General features: G+C 49.4%; 1 protein-coding gene across 1 annotated transcript in view; it reads left to right on the top strand.

The window, feature by feature from the left end:
* Positions 1–875: 875 nt before the first annotated feature.
* IQSEC1 (IQ motif and Sec7 domain 1) overlaps positions 876–17,217 on the top strand; it is a 222,191-nt gene continuing 205,849 nt past the window's right edge. Inside the window, exon 1 of the mRNA XM_006901362.1 lies at positions 876–976. Within this exon, the coding sequence (XP_006901424.1) occupies positions 954–976 (23 nt within the window). The 5' untranslated portion in view covers positions 876–953. The remainder of the gene's footprint in view (positions 977–17,217) is intronic.

The raw sequence follows: 17,217 nt of genomic DNA, 5'->3' as shown, positions 1-17,217 counted from the left end.
GTCTGTGTCTGTAATGATTTACAGCCTTGGAAACTTTATGAGACAGTTCTGCTCTGTCCTACAGGGTCACTGTGAGTATTGGCCTGCTGGCAATGAGTTGGATTGGGTTCAGGTTTGTGCAGTGACTGTGTGGCAGGATGTGAGCCCTCCCAGAAAGAGAGCCACCACTTAGATGGCAGAGTCAGGATTATAACTGATCAGCCTGACAGTGGTTCTAATGTCTAGACACTGCTTTTGGCTCAGGAGTCATCCTAGAAAGCAGTATCTTTGCAGGCACCAGGACAGCGCGTGCATTTTAGCAACAGACTTCCAGGTTTCCAGCACTGGCCAGGAAGTGGCCAGCGAGGCTGTGAGCAACCTCCCGTCCTACTGCCAGTGCTCCGTGCTCTGGGCGAGTGTGTGACTTTGCTGCGAGGGCACCATGGGGAGGCCGCGCCTGATGCTGCAGTTGCTATGGCGACGAGCGCCTTGGCGATTGGTCCAGCCCCGCTGCACTACGTTGCTCCTTGAGCGCCCGGGGAAGCTCCGCATGCCCGCCCCTCCTCCGGATGCTGCGAGAACAAACCGGGTGCAGACTCTCCCCAAGCCTACCCTCCTCCTTTTCGCGCCCCTCATGCCGGATAAACAGAAAAGAAAAAGCCCCAGGTGGACTCAGGTAGCAACAAGGCAGATGCCCTGGCCTCACCTGGCGACCATGGTGACTCAACATCCTCGCGGGGCCCTGGGCACAGTGTGAGCCCTGCATGCTGAGGGCCCGCTGCTGCCACCCCTCCACCGCTCCCTCCCCAGCCTCCGTGGATGCGTCCACCACCCCCGGGAATGTGACTCGCTCCCTGGTTCCGTTTTATTCATTTTCTTCCTTTCCGCTCCCTGAGCACCCTGCTCCTTTTTTAACCACGCTGAACCTCCCTTGCTGGAGAGAGAGCAAGACAGGAACACTGACCCCAGGCAGGATGGCTTGCAGAAGACGCTATTTGTGAGTATAAGTCACAGATTTCTGGGGGACTAGAAGTGGTAGAGGGCTCCAGCCTAGCGGGGCTTGGAGCTGGCGTGAGAGGCTGGGAGCTCAGGGAACCCAGTGGCTCCAGAGAAACCTAGACACCAAGCAAGCATGAGAGACGACGCTTGTTTCTTGCGGCAGAGGGGTTTGTCCGTGGTGATGAGGAGGAAAAGACTCTTAGTCAGCAAGTCTCGACCAAGCTGTGAAATTCTCTGTCTCTGAGGACCAGGTGCCTCTTCATTCATATACTGGGTCCCCGGAGTGGCTGCTATCATTTTGGCTTTTGGTATAACCCATGGTTGTGTGTGTTTGTAAATCGCTCTGATGATTATTAGCATGGCAGTGGTCGGCGCTTCGGCCATGCTGATGGAGGGCCTGCATGCAAGCTGATGCAGAGGGCAAGAGGATGTGCCCTCCAGGCAGGAGGGCAGAGGGCAACAGTGCCTCCAGGTGTTCTGTGGGCTGGTGGCTGGATGCCTGTCTGCTGGGCCCAGTGCCAGCCGCTGCTTCAGTCTGCATGGGGCGGTGACATCACAAGGCCTGAGTATTTATGGAAACTGAAGCCTGGGCCTGGTTCAGCCAGGCTTCTCATGGGCAGTAGGCCTCGTATGCTGGCTCTTCTCAAATCCCAGGGGGCTCTCCTGTGTGATCTTCTAGTGTCCATGGCCTTTGCTCACTGGTCCCTTCTCAAGGCCTCCAGACCACGGGGACTGTGGGCCAGCTTTACGCCGCCAGCTGCTAGAGGCAGCCGGCCCAGTTGTATGAAGCTGTTGTGGGTCCTCACACCTTTCATGCTTAGAGAGCTGCGGCTGGTTAGGAAAGGAGGCCTGGAGCAATATGCAGGGGGTACCTCAGGAGCACCCCAAGGCCTCACAATGTACTGGAGCCCCTGAACCATGGCAAAGGCCCCGTGGAGCTCTGAATTACACAGCCCCCACTCTCCTCCAAGGGAGGGGGCAGCTCCTCACTGTTGGAGCATGAAGGAAGGTAAACATACCTCTCTCTGAGTCAGCAGCCCCAGGTGGAAGCCTGTGGGTGAGGGTGGGGGCCTCTTGGGCTGTGTTTTTCACTTGCCATTTTAGTGGAAGAGCACACACGTTGGTTTGTTGATGTGAGCAGTGGCATACTGCAGTTCGCGCTCTGGTGACAAGGCCCTGGCTGTATTTTTGGTAACAAATAGTAAAGCCTTTCCTGGAGCTCCGTAGCAGTCACCAGTCACCAGGAATAGGTCTTCTAAAGGTAGCTGTCTCCTGTCTGTCACACCTTTGCTGCCCCAAGAGCCTGGTGTAAGAGGCCTCCCTGGGGGACTGTGAAACTCTCATGGGGAGTGGACTCACCATTATGATTAAATGCAGCAGCCCGTCTGTAATTAGAGTTCTTGGCCAGAACTTCTGCACTGCTGGGCAGTGTAATCCTCACAGTAGCCTTACCTGGGCAGACTCCTGCTGTAGACTTGGGAAAACTGAGGTCCAGCAAGGATCTCCTGGAGCCATGAACGTCCCTCGAACAGGGGTGGGAAATTTCAGCCCAGGAGCTATATTAGAACCCACTGGCTTTGATTGCGCAGATCTGGAGTAGAGCTCAGGCAAAAAGATTTTTTAATTTCTAAATTATGTTAACGTGTAATTGCTGCTGCTGCTGCTCTGTGTGTTTCTGTTTAGCCTGAAAGCCTTACCCAAGCCCATCCAGGAGTAATCATGCCAGGATACAAATGACAACATATCCCAGCACCCCTCCTTAGAGAGTCTTACCAGTCAGCCTGTGGCCCAGGTGTCCTCTGGCAGGCTTGCTGGCCATGGATTACACCTCTTGTTTACCTGAGAGGGAAGCTGGGCTGCATACATGTGTCAGAAACCAAGCCGTAGCCCCCTATTCCTGTGGGTCTTTTCACCCTTCTCTTTCTCTTTCTCTTTCTCTTTCTCTTTCTCTTTCTCTTTCTCTTTCTCTTTCTCCTTCTCCTTCTCCTTCTCCTTCTCCTTCTCTGTCTCTTTCTTTCTCTTTCTCTTTCTCTTTCTTCTTCTCCTTCTCCTTCTCCTTCTCCTTCTCTTGAGAGTCTTGAAGACTCTCAAGTGTGTAAGGGATGTCAGATGCTTGGGTGGGAAAGGGTTGCCTGAGAAGCAGCTGCTGTTCCTCTGTTTAGAGGAGGGTTTTGAGACCCACAGCAAGCCTTGCCAGTTAAGTTCATGCTTGCTCACCATCTTAACCATTTCAGGCCCCGTGCTCATCCATGTATCTGCTCACATCTTGCTCCCATCACGTACATGTGCATAGATGATGAGGATTTGAGTACATCCGGGGTTTTTAACTTGAATAGTAGCTGAACTCTCAAGCATAACAGCATTAAAGCTGACAACAAGCTGCCCTGTTTGGCTTCCAAACATCCTCCAATCAGCTGCCCGCTGAGTCCCACCAACTGCCGTAAATTCATCGTTATTGACCTACTTTATGAAGGCAGAAGCCAAGGTTTTGAGAAGGCTAGTGTCTTAGGGTGAGTTCTCGAGAGAAATAATATGAGTGAAGCAGAGAGAGAAAAGGAGGGGGCGAGAGAAAGAGGGACAAAAGGAGGGAGGGAGGAAGAGGGAAGGAGGGAGAGAGAGAGAGACAGAGAGACAGAGAGAGCGAGCGAGAGAGAGAAACACCTTATCTCTGGAAATAGCTTGGAGAGGCTAGCAAATCCCATGTGTGTGGGTTAGACCCCAAAGAGAGGCATTTGGGAAGGCTTATGAGTGAAGGTTGACAACAGGCAGGCAGGATCTCAAGCTGCTGGCTTTGGAGGCTGCCAGCTTATGAGTCCAAAGGATGTTGTGGAAGAGCAAGATCACAGGGAACTGGCTTTTAGAGAGTGATGAGTCCAAAGTCAGCAAGGCCGCTGGTTCAAGTAGTTCATACATCCAGGTGCAAATTGGGCCAAAAACTCTGTAGCTTTTGCCTGAGAGTCCAGACAGGTATCCAGTGCAGACCACAGCCCTGAGGAGACATCCCATTAAGCCTTATGGCTGATCTTATCTTTAACATGATGGAGGTCAGAATTTACATGCTCTGCTGAAGAAGGAGGAATAATTGCCTCCTGTACCAGTCAGATCCGATTTGACGGTTGTTGTTGTTATGTGCTGTCGAGTCGTTTGCGACTCATAGCGACCCTATGCACAACAGCCCTAAACCCTGCTCTATCCTGCGCCAACCGCACTGCTTCTGACACACCCATCCCGATTAACCCAGTCACCGAATCAATCCATCTCATAGAGAGTCTTCCCCTCCTGTGCTGTCCCTCCACCCTCCCAAGCATGATGTCCCTCTGATGTCCCTCTCCAAGGACCCGTCCCTCCTGGCAACATGTCCAAAGTATGTCAGACGAAGCCCCAGAATCCTTGCCTCCAAGGAGTTGCTTGGTTTAATCCTCTCCAAGATGAATCTGTTTGTTTTCCTGGCAGTCCATGGTACATTCAATACTCTTCTCCAGCACCACAGCTCAAAGGCATCAACTCTCCTGTCCTCCCTAGTCATTGTCCAACTCTCTGATGCATAACAAGTGATTGCAAAGACCATGGGCTGTATCAGGCACACCTTAGTCTCCAGAGAGACACTGTTGCTCTTGAGTACTTTAGAGAGGTCTCTAACAGCAGACTTTCCCATTGTGATATGCTTTTTGATTTCCTGACTGCTGGTGCCAAGAGTGTTGACTGTGGAGCCGAGCAAACTGAAGCTGTGAACAATCTCAATCTCTTCGCCATCCATCCTGACGCTGCAAATTGGTCCAGTGGTGAGAATCTTTGTCTTCTTGACATTGAGCCTCAGTCCGTACTGAAGGCTGCAGTCCTTGACCTTCCGCAGCAAGTCCATGAGGTCCTCCTCAGTTTCAGCAAGCAGGGTTGATGATTTGACGGTACACACATTAAAAAAAATAATTTACAACACGTGGGACAGTTGCATTATACTGAGGACCATGGATGCTTTAAGATGCAATGTTAACCATCACAGGTGAAGGCTAGTCTACGGTGACACAGCTGTTTCCTGTGATGTGTCTGGGGACAGTGCCCTTTCCCTAGTTTGCTACATGCTACACCTGGATGGGCTTGTCCCTTCTCTGCTATGAAGGGGAGGGAACCATGCCTCCTCCTGCCTCCTGCCCTTGTTTCTTTCTCTGGACCCTCCCAGCCCCGTGAGCGTCTGCTCTGATTACCCTCAGAACAGCAATGACAAATCCAGACACTTGAAGAGGCAGGCAGGTCCCAGCCTGGGACACCACTTGTGGGTGGCACAGAGACTGAGGAGACGGAGACAGCCAGAGCAGGAGAGGGTGAGTTCATCAATGGGCGAAATCACGAGACTGCCAAAATCTAAATCTCAGTTCTTTAGTGAAACTTGCTAACCATTGAGGTCATTTACTGTGCCAACAGCTTAATTAATGGTGTCTTAATTAAGGTCATCCCCCCCTTCACACTGTAACTACCGCAGCACTGATTACCATGTCGTATGGTAACCGCTGCTCTGATGGGCACGCCTGGCCTAGAGGCTAGGCGGCGTGTGAGAGAGGTGTGAGCTTCTCTGTGGACTAGAGCTGGGTGCCCGTTCCCCACGACCACGGCATTCATCTATTCGGGGGCTGCCCATGGGGCCCCCATCCCTCCCTCCATGCCTTGGCCCAGCGGCCGCCTTCCCAGAATGGCTTTCTCTAAACCAGATCCCCACTACAGACCCCACTGATGCGTCCTGGGTGTTCCTGCTGTATTTGTCTCCTTCACTTGTCTCCATCTAACCTGCTGCTGAATAGTAATAGTTCTAGTTTTTCACTTATTGTAATAGAATATGTTATTGTTATTGTTGTTGTTGTTGTTGAGTCAGAACCAACTCATGGCTGGCCCTCCAAGGGGTTTTCAGAGACTATAAATCACAAGAGAGAAGATTGTCTTTAGCTGGTGGATTCAAAGCAAGTACCTTTGGATTGGCAACACAATTCCTTACAACTGTTGTTGTTGTTCTGCGCCATTGAGTCACTTGTGACTCACAGTGAAACCCGCACTGTCCTGAGCCAGTCTCACTGTCTCCAACACACCTATCCCCATTGTCGCAGTTACTCTGTCAGTCCATCTTATCCGAGGTCGTCTTCTCCTGCACTGTTCCCTCCATCCTTCCAAGCATGATATCCTTCTCTAAGCACTGGTCCGTCCTGGCCACTGCCCAAATCAGAGACATCAATTCTTCTGTCATTCTTGGTCACTGTCCAGATCTCTGATGTACAGCAATTAATTGCAAACATAATAGCCTGAATAAGGCACACCTTAGTCTCCAGACTAACATCTTTGCTCTTCAGTACTCTGGAGAGGTACCTGACTGCATATTTTCCCAATGAAGTTTGCCTTTTGATGTTCTGATTGCTGGTGCCAAAGGTGTTGATTTTGGAACCAGGCAAGCTGAAATGGTTAACACCCTCAATCTCATCTATCATAGTGCTTCCATTTGGCCCAGTGGTGAGAATCTTTGCCTTCTCAGTATTGAGCTTCAGTCCACATTGAAGGCTACAGTCCTTGTCTTCCTGCAGCAGGAGCTTCAGATCCTCCTCAGGTTCAGCCAGCAAGGATGTGTCATCAGCTAACACAGGTTGTTGATGAATCTTCCTTCAATCCTAACACCACATTCCTCTTCATAAATTCTAGCCTCCAGAATGATCTGTTCTGCATATAGATGGAAAAGATACGGGACAGGATGCATCCTTGACACACTCTCTTTCTAATTTTGAACCATGTAGTGTTTCCTTACTCCGCTCTAACAACTGTTTCCTCGTCCAGGTATAGGTTTCACATGAGCACAATCATCTGTTCTGGGATTACCATTCTTATGGTTAATCACAGTTTGTTGTGCTCCACACAGTCAAGTGCCTTTGCATAGTCAATGAAACACAGATAGAGATTCTTCTGATACTCTCTGCTTTCAGCCAGGATCCATCTGACCCTGGCAGTGATGTCCCTAGTGCCATTGTTGTTGTTAAGTGCCATTAAGTCCGTTGCGACTCATAGTGACCCTATGTACAACAGCCCTAAACCCTGCTCTATCCTGTGCCAATCGCACTGCCTCTGACATCCCCATCCTGATTACCCTAGGCACTGAATCAATCTACCTCATTGAGGGTCTTCCCCTTCTGCACCATCCCTCCACCCTCCCAAGTATGATGTCCGTCTCCAAGGACCTGCTTACATGTCCAAAGTATGTCAGACAAAGCCCCAGAATCCTTGCCTCCAAGGATCAGCCTCTCTAGGATGTTTAACCCTAGTTTAACCCTCTCTAGGGTGAATCTATTTGTTTTCTTGGCAATCCATGGTATATTCAATACTCTTCTCCAGCATCACAGCTCAAAGGCATCAATTCTCCTTCTGTTCTCCCTAGTCATTGTCCAACTCTTTGATGCATAACAAGTGATTGCAAAGACCATAGCCTGTATCAGACACACCTTAGTCTCAAGAGTAATACCATTGTTCTTCAGTACCCTGGAGAGGTCCCTAACAGCAGACTTTCCCATCACAATATGTTTTTTTATTTCCTGGCTTCTGGTGCCAAGAGTGTTGACCATGGAGCCATCTCAATCTCTTCACCATCCATTCTGATGCTGCCATTTAGTCCAGTGGTGAGAATCTTTATCTTCTTGACATTGAGCCTCAATCCATATTGAAGGCTGCAGTCCTTGACCCTCTGCAGCAAGCATTTCAGGTCCTCCTCAGTTTCAGCAAGCAGGGTTGTGTCATCTGCATAACACAAATTGTTGATAGATCTTCCACCAATCTTGACCCCACATTTTTCCTCATAGAGCCCCGCCTCCTGGATAATCTGTTCTGCATACATGTTGAAGAGGTATGGAGACAGGACACATCCCTGGTGTACGCCCTTCCCAATTCTGAACCATGCAGTGTTTCCCTGCTCTGTTCTGACGATTATCTCTTGGTCCAAGTACAGGTTTCGCATTAGCATGAACAAGTGTTCTGGGATTCCCATTCTTTTCAGAGTCAGCCACAGCTTGTTATGGTCCACACAGTCAAACGCCTTTGCATAATCAATGTAACACAGATATACATTCTTCTGGTATTCCCTGCTTTCAGCTAAGATCCATCTAACATTAGCTACAATATCCCTAGTACCATGACCCCTTCTAAACCCAGCCTGGACTTCTGGAAGTTCTCAGCTGATGTGCTGTTCCAGTCATTTTTGGCTAATCTTCGGTAGAATCTTGCTTGCATGTGAAATCAATGATATTGTTCTATGGTTTCCACACGCTGTTGGGTCACCTTTCTTTGGAATGGGAACAAAAGCCAAGGTAGTGCCATAGCCTCTTCTAAACACAGCTTGTGTTTCTGGTAGTTCTCTGTTCCTTACCACTGTTTTGTGTTGTTGTGTACCGTCGAGTCAGAACCGACCCATAGCTGACCCTCCAGTGGGTTTTCAGAGGCTGTTAATCGCACAGGAGGAGAGTGCCCTTCCTTCTCCCATGGAGCAGCTGGTGGCCTCAAACTGTGTGCCTTCAGGATTGCAATGCAGCTTCTTTCCACTACTCTACTAGAGCTCTCTCCTTACCGCTATCCCACCAATATCTATCATGTAAAATTTGCCATTTTAGCTATTGTAGAAGTACACATTAGTGGCATTCATTAAACTCACTGTATTCTGCCACCATTTCCACATATTTCCAAAACTTTTAATTGCCCCACACTACTCTGAACCCATGAAGAACAACTCCCCATTCCCTCCATTTTCCAGTGCTTGGAATCACTTGTCCACTTTTGTCCCTGTGCATTTGCCTGTTCTAGGTATTTTGTTGCACTGTTTGCTCATTTACTGGTTGGCTGCCACAGAAGGTCAGCTTGGCAAGATCTGTTTCTGCACCACTGTTACCTCCAGCCTCCCGGACTGTGTTACTCAGTGAACTGGCTGAGCAGATGGATCCTATTCCAGGTCTTGCCCTGAGCAGTGAGGAACAGACCTGAGTGAAAAATCTTCTCTGCCTTCTAGGTGCCAGCGGTCCAGGAGAGAGGTGTGCCCAGAAAGGCAACAGAAGAATGAGGTGTGGTCTCCCCAACTTAGGCAGACAGATGCAGGCAGAAGCCACCTTAAAATGAAGGGCGTTTTGCAGGTGGTCACTCTTGGTGTGACAACCACATTGCACTTGTTTGACCTTAATGGTGACCCTGGAAGGTGAAGTTGTTATTACTCCCATTGTTGTTGTTATTTGCATTGTGCAGACTATGTGAATGAGTCACAGAACAGCGTGCCCCACATGACACAGGGGAGCTGGAACTTGAACCCATCGGACTCCCCAAGGCCAGCTCTTAACACTGTTACGCTGTTTTGCTGAATGTGCCTGAGTCTTGCCGGCATCTGAGGAGGAAGTGAGAGATGGGGCTGGAGGTGTGGGCAGGACCCAGTGCCAGGACGACCTTTCCCTGCAGGCTGTGGGCCCTGTGAGTGATGGAAGAGTCTGGGGGTGTGGTTAGATGGCGGGGCTACAGGGGAGTTGTGAGGGGCGAGGCTGGGTGGGAGAGCAGAGGCGAGATCAGTGGTGTGCTTCCCAGGCCTTTTCTATGTCCACAGCAGAGCGGCATCTCGGACTTGAACCTCACTTGGTAGACAGGAAATATTCGGGAGGGAAGCAGCAGTGGTGGTGAGGGCTGGTGTAGATGTGCTCTGCCCACCACCACAGCAGGCTCTAAACCAGCTGATTCTGTGACCTGAGGCCTGTGCCAGCTGCCCGAGGACTGTGAAGGTGAAGAAAGGACAGACACAGAGGGCTGGAGACCCCCCGATCCTGCCTCCATCCGCTGACCCTGGCCTGGAATGGAGTGTCTGTGCCCTCCTTTCCTGTGGCTGTGACCAGTCCTGCCATCAGCTGCCTTGCCTTCTGTGGACGGAGCCCAGCAGCTGATCTCATGGATGAGGTTGCTTGTGTCACTACCAGTGGGAGCCCAAGAGGCACTGTCAGTGGACAGACAGATAGACATGGGCTGCAGTACTGACAGGGCCATCACCAGGCTCACGGAGCCACCTGCCCTCAGCACATTGTCACTGCAGCTGCTGCCTGCCTGGCCTCATACTAACTCACCCTTCTTTCTCCCCTACCTGTACTTAGGATGCTCCGGAGACACTGTATGTCTCTCTGTATGTCCCTGAAGGACAGACGGCTGATGGCACCTTCTACCCCTGATGTCTGGCCCTCTCTGGGCCTGTGTCCTCTTCTTCCAGGACAGATCAGCAGGGCCGACTCCTCCCCATCCCCAGCTATGCCGGGATGCCCCATGGGGTGGGGGAGCACCAATGTCACGTGTTACTGTGGTTATCACTCCTCTTGCTGAGCACTGACCCACTGCCTTCCTCTGCTCTGCTCTCTGTGCACCCCCTTGGTCTACCTGCCTGCAACATTCTCTTTTTTTGTTTCACTCACCTCCACTACACCATCAGGGTCCAGTCTACATTCTGTGCGCCTGCTGACACCTCAGGTAGGAATGCCTGTTCCCCTCTCATCTCAGACCCAAGAGGCCCACAGACTCCTTCTAAATCCCCTCAGACAAAAACAGTTGCCCTTCTGGCACCCTATATAATTTTTTTGTAATTTTTTCCATAATTATTAATTTTAATGAAAATTTACAGAGATTTTGGATTTCCATTTATTCATTGTTGTACTTTTCTCCCTGCCCACCCCACTCCCAGTTCATTCTTCTCTTTGAAAAGTAAAAGAAAAATTCTTTCATTGTTATTCAATCCCTCCTCCTAAGTCCACTTCACTATGCAGCCTTCGTTCTGGACTCATGTCATAATAATAATACCTAATCATATATGCCTTTTAAAGAATTCTCTCTCTCATCTGTTTCAGTGCAGTATACATTATTGAACCCATCTTTCTCAGACTCCCCCTCCACCCCTATGTCAGTTCTGTTTTACAACAGTGGCACTATGCAGTATTTGCCCTTTTGTGACTGAGATACTTCACTCAGCATAATGTCCTCCAGGATCACCCATTTTGAATAATATTGCATGAGTTCGTTGTTTTTCAATGCAGCGTAGTAATCCATTGTGTGAATATACCACAGCTTCTCTATCCATTTGTTTGTTGATGGGCACTTGTTTCCAACTCTTTGCTATTGTGAACAAAGGCGTGATAAACATAGGTGTACATATATCTGCTTGGGTGGTGGTTATAGTTTCTGTGGGGTATATTCCCAGTAGTGTATATTCCCAGTAGTGGAATTGCTGGGTCAAATGGCATTTCTATTTGCAACTTTTTGAAAAAGCGCCATACAGCCTTCCTTAGTGGCTGCACCATTTTACACTTCCACCAACAGTGAAGAAGGGTTCCAATTTCTCCACATCCTTGCCAGCTTTTGATGTTTGACCCTATATCATTTTTGTCAGGAGCAACCTTCTTGTCTGCCTTTCCCCAACCAGGCTCTGCCTCGTTCCCCAGGCTCCATCTCAGGGCTTACCCAGATGAGTGAGCCCCAGCCAAACCTGATCAAGGCAGGCCTGAGTAGTGATGCTCAGCTCACCACTTGGCCCCGCCCCAGGAAACCCTAACCTGAACTCATGGGCAGCGGAGTCTGGGCACAGGAGGCCCACAGCTGCTTCTGCTGCATCAGCAGGGTTTCTGTGCCATATTAGCACTGCAGACACAGAAGGCTGAGGTGCTCAGGGTTCTGGACCCTCGCGATGCCATGAAAACACAGGGAGTGCCAGGGCAGAACAGGTGTTCATCATAGTTTTCATCGTAAAACTCATACCTGTGTGTATCTTTTATGTTTTCACTTAGCTGTTGAAACTCAGTGACCTTATAAGCCAGAGGAGAATTGTCCCATGGGGTTTCTGAGGTTGTAACCTTTCACCTTTCACCTGTGGAGCAGCTGGTAGGTTAGAATTGCCAACCCTTTGGCAGCAGCCAAGAAAGAGCTTACCTTCTGTGCACCACAACTCTGGTGGTCTACACCATAGGGTATTGCACTTTTAACCCGAAGGTGTCTGGTTTGAATCCACCTGCTGCTCTGTGGGGAAAAGATGAACAGTCTCCAGTCATGTGAATCACTACCTCTGAAAACCCACTGGAGAGTCAGCTATGAGGCAGTTCTGATTCAGCGGCAATGAATTTGAGTTTTGGGTTTGATGTCATTGAAAGATAATTCAGTTCCACACAGAAAAGTCTGCACACAGTGCAAAGTGGGCTCCTGTGCCTAGCAGGAATGGGGACCTTTAAGACTGTACTCTGCCAGCAGGCCTCAGAGGGCAGGTGACTGCTGGAGCAGGGTCTCACCCACCCTCCCCTGAGGCCTTCCCTGAGGCCCTGGGTCGGCCTGCCCACTGACCTGCCCGCTGCTCCCATGTACCCTCTTCCCAGTCCCACCTCATTCTCCACCAGCTCCTCTCTCCCCCTCAGCCTTCTTCCGCGTCAACAGCTTGAAGCCAAGAAAGAGACAACTGAACATTCCTTCAAATGCCATGTTGAGGATAAAAAGAAAAAGCAGTACTTATAGTGCCACTGTTGTAGAATGGGACTGACATCAGGGTTGGGGTAAGACTGAGAAAAACTGGATAAATTATGTATACTGCATTGAAACAGATGAGGGAGAGAACAATTTAAAAGCAATATATGATAGGGTATTAGGGTTATCACAAGAGTCCAGAATGAAGGTTGCATAATGGAGTGTACTTGGGGGGGATTGTATAATGAAGGAATTTTTCTTTTGAAGAGAAGAGCAAACTGGAGGGGAGGGGTTGGCAGGGAGAAAAGTACAACGATATATGAATGGAAATCCAAAAATCTCTGTAAATGTTCATTAAAATTAATAAGATAATTTTTTAAAAAATTAAAAGGTTAGGGGAAACAAATAAGCTTCAAGTGTTTTTCATCCAGCAAATGAACTGTCCAATGAATTCATTTCCGGAATATTGACTTGTCACCGATTGAGGTAGAGCCGAGACCCAGTGGGGCGAGTGGTCAGGAAGGAGCCAGTGCCCAAGCGAGGGTCCTGGAGGCCAGGCATGGCTGGTGTGGCCTTGGAACTCACCACGTCTGAGGGGATGGGACTGGACCCTGTGCAAAGGTTCTGGCCGCTTGTGTTTATGGGGTGTCTGAGGGAGACCTCAGAGGACAGGGCTCTAAGGCGTGGCTGGACCAGATGCCCTGGCCCCTCTTATCTCATCATAGCCCAGGAACTTTTTAGCAAAACCTGGCCTTACTGGGCCAGGACCATAGCTCTGAGCTCCAGGACAAAGTGCTCTGTTAGGAAAACAGTGGCTGATCTGAGTGTGGTTAATTACAAGATGTTTTCTAGGCTCTGGCAGTTTAAATCCCCACCAATTGGTCCTCAGCATCTGTTTGGAGTAGGCAATAAGGAAAGTAATGCATTTGTAATCACCACGCTCCACAGTGAACCTTGTAGCCCATCCCCCCGCAGCCCCGGCTGGGCATTGTGATAAGACAGAGCCTTTTTCTTTCTTCTTCATATTTATTTTACATGATCAAAGAGGAACATGCTCCCAGCTAAACTCAGTCTGGACAGACCTGGCTTCAGATGGCCTTCTGAGCCCCCAGAACACCATCCTGGATCAAATGGCAATCCCTGGCCAACTGGTTGGAGCCCAGGCTGCTAGATATCAAGACTGCTTTGGAAGAGCTCCCAAGATCTAGCAGAGGTGGAGGGTGTAATGTGCCATTGAATTGAACCGATCCTGGCTGACCCTCCAGTGTGTTTTTGGAGGCTGTAAATTGCACAGGAGGAGAGAGTCCATCTTCCTCATACAAAGCAGCTAGTGCAATTGAACCTCCTGCCTCTGGGTTGCCAGTATAGCTCCTTACCAGAGGTCGGAGCCAAGCTATTCAGCTAACCAAGGCCTTCCTTGCACTTCCTCCTACCTGGGGGCCTAGCTACCTTCCAAAGAGCTCCTTGGGTGTTGCCCCTTACTCATGGTTCAGGGGTTGTGTGTCTCAGGACAGATTACTTAACCTTTCTGAGCCTAAATTCCTTTTTCTGTAAAATAGGGCTGATAATGCCGACTTTGTCACGAAGATTCCATGAGATCGTTAAGTGCCACAGAGTTGGCTCACAGCGACCCTGTGAGCAGCACCTCAGAGCCTGCCCTGTCCTGCACATCCCCATGACCTCGTGTTCTGGCCCCTTGTTGCAGTCACTGTATTGGTCCATCTTTTTTGTGTTCTTCCTCCCTTTTGTGGACCTTTCCTGGCATGATGTCTTTTTCCAAGGACTAGTCCCTGCTGACAACATGTCCAAGGTATGTGAAACGAACTTGCATCATCCTTACCTTTAAGGGGCATCCTGACTCCAAAGCAGATTTGTCTGTTGGCAGTCTGTGTTGTATTCGGTACTCTTGTACAGCACCACAATTCTACTTTAGTTACCCTTATTCAGATGCATAGGAATCAATTGAAAGTATCATGACTTGGATCAGGCACACCTCAAACTGGTATTCTTGCTCTTTGGCACTTTGGAGAGGTCTTTGACAGCAGATTTTCCCATTACAACATGTCTCTTGATTTCTTGACTGCTACAATCAGGGGAGTTCATCATGGATCCAAGTAAGATAAAGTTGTTGACAGTTTCAGTTATTTCTCCATCGATTTTGATGTTGCCTATTGGTCCAGTGGTGAAGATTTGTGTGTGTGTGTGTGTGTGTGTGTTTAATTATACTAGTTTACTTACAAAATTAAAACATTTTCTTGATGTTGAGTTGTAATTCATACTGGAGGCTGTAGTCTTTGATCTTTTAAAAAACTTTTTTTATACTGGTTTACTTACAAAGCCCATATACATTGTCTTTGACACTGAATCTTTCCAATTTCCTTTACCCACCCATCAAATTATGTGACCCTATGATTACCCTCACTCTCTGCCCATCCCTACCCAGTGTTCATAGCAGCATTATTCACCATCGCAAGAACATGGAAACAGCCCATATGTCCAACCATAATCGAATGGCTTGAGAAACTGTGCTACATTCATACGATGGAATACTATGCAGCACTCAGGAGCAATGATTTTGTAAATTACTATCTGACTTGAGAGGGACTGGAGAACATTATGCAGTGTGAACTAACTCAGTCCCATAAGGAAAAGTACTGCATAAGACCATTATTGTGGAAATAGAAAGATAACTAGTTGAACAAGTGTGAGGATTTAAAGGAGGGAGGAAATCTTTTGTAGTAAGTACTTCAAGGATTCTTCACTTTCTGCAAGCAAGGCTATGCCGTCTGCATAACACAGGTTATTGAGTCTTCCTCTGATCCTGATGTCATGTTGTTCTTTACAGAGTTGAGATTCTTGAATGATTTGCTCAGCATCCAGGTTGAATAGGTATGGAGAAAGGATACAGCTCTGACGAGCACATTTTCTGATTTTGAACCATTCAGTGAGACAGTACAGCTATTAATAGGGTTTCCGTTCCCTTCCTCCTCTGGGTTCACTGTACAAGCCCAGGCTTCCTGCCCGGCTGGGACTGAGAAACATGCACACCTGGCAAGGGGAAGGAAACCTGGCTGGAGTGGAGGCGTGAGGTACCCAGGGGCCTTTATGTGACAGAAACTCAAGTCAGAGGGATTGTAATGGTCATCATTAGCTGCCATCTAATTGTCCTGACTCTCAGCAATTCCATGCATGACGAGATTAGCCCATTGTGATCATGAGGTGTTTAATAGCTGGTGACTGCAGAAAACCCCAGGGCCTGCATTTCGCGGGGCTGGCTGCAGAGTCTCCAGGCGTCTTTCTCCTTCCCTTTCCCTGCTTTTCCCCTGAGGTAGTTTGGGTTGTTTTGTTTTGTTTTGTTTTTTCCTGTGGAAGCCCCTGTTCATTCCTCCTGGAATTCAGTCCCGCTGCTCAGGCGTCTCCAGGGTGTGCCTGTTGGCTGCCCCAGGTGGTGGATGGTGGGGTGAGAAGCAGGATTCATACGTGTGCTGTGGGTGTAATACTGGATGGAAAGAAGCCAGTGGTTTTACCTAAAATTCAGGGGCCACACTGATCAGTTTGCATCAAGTTTGTATCAGTTTGTTCAAGATCTCAATTCAGAATGTTGTAGAGTCCCTCTGTGACCAGTCTGCTCAGGCGCCTGGTGGACAAGGCCAGCCGTTCTCGACCCTACCAGGCTCTGGCCCCTCAGCCCAGCTCAAGGCTTGGACTCAGTGTCTGTGTTAAGAGAGCGACCATTAGGTGCTGAGCTGCCTGTGAGCCCACGTGGGCCCACAGTGCTCTGGCGCCTGGTACTTCTCCAGGCTCATTGCCCCCTCCCCAGCTGGTGCATCCCATTGCCCCCTCCTCGGCTGGCATATCTAACTGCCCCCTCCCTGGATGGCTTATCTCACTACCTCCTCCCCGGCTGGCACATCTCTCTTTGCCAACTGGGGCCTATAAACAGGAACCCTTTTCCTTGCCATCTCCTCTTTTCTCTTTCCCCAGCGGTATGTGTGTATTAAAGCAAAAAGAAAAGGTTGCCTGGGGCATCATTCATTAACCAAGGAGACTCCTCATGTATTTCCTGTGGATGCCATGTCCCTTCTCCAGGCCCTTCAGGAGGGAATGCTCGCCAGCTGGGCGGAACCTCCTTAGAGGAGAGCAGTGTGGACTGAGGTTGAACGCAGGGTCCTAAGACAGGGTGACTGGTAGCTAACTTGCTGCAGGTTCTTACACCCCCATTTGTCTAATGGGTTCTTCCTGTCCCGTGGGGACAAAAAGACAAGTGCTAGACAGCATCACCAGGCCCTCAGGCAAGAGCGTTTTTCAGAGGGCCAGAGGCTCTGCATCACAGGCCTGGAGATCTGTCCAGAGAAGCTGGAGCTCAGAGAGGGAGACGGCACAATTCCAGAACCCCAGCAAGTCTGGGAGTGGTCCTGAATAAGCTGATGGTGCTTCCTGTTCTAGCCAGCCCTCTGTGGACCCCACGCCCCAGTAGGTTGCCTCATGTTCACATAGTTGCCTCTCTTCTGGAGCTTAGGGATAGAGTAGTCTACGGACCAGGACCCAAGAGTGGGATAGAGGGAATTGCGGCTTTGCCTCTGCTCTGCCTCATTCTGTCCACTGAATGCTGCCCATTAGGTTTCAGACAAGGGCCCCTTCCAGAGAGCCATGGGCCCAGACAGGCAGACGAGCCAGAAGGAGGGACTCCTTTTTAAAAATTGGTTTTCATTCACTCATTCATATATATTTTTACTTTGACCAAGAGGCAGTAGTCAGAACAGAGCAGGG

The sequence above is a fragment of the Elephantulus edwardii genome, unplaced genomic scaffold (assembly GCF_000299155.1).
Source record: "Elephantulus edwardii isolate Elephantulus edwardi_28Jun2011 unplaced genomic scaffold, EleEdw1.0 scaffold00322, whole genome shotgun sequence".
In the NCBI taxonomy this organism is placed as follows: Eukaryota; Metazoa; Chordata; class Mammalia; order Macroscelidea; family Macroscelididae; genus Elephantulus; species Elephantulus edwardii.
The sequence above is the reverse complement of the archived record's forward strand: the minus strand, read 5'-3'. Positions and strand labels throughout refer to the sequence as shown.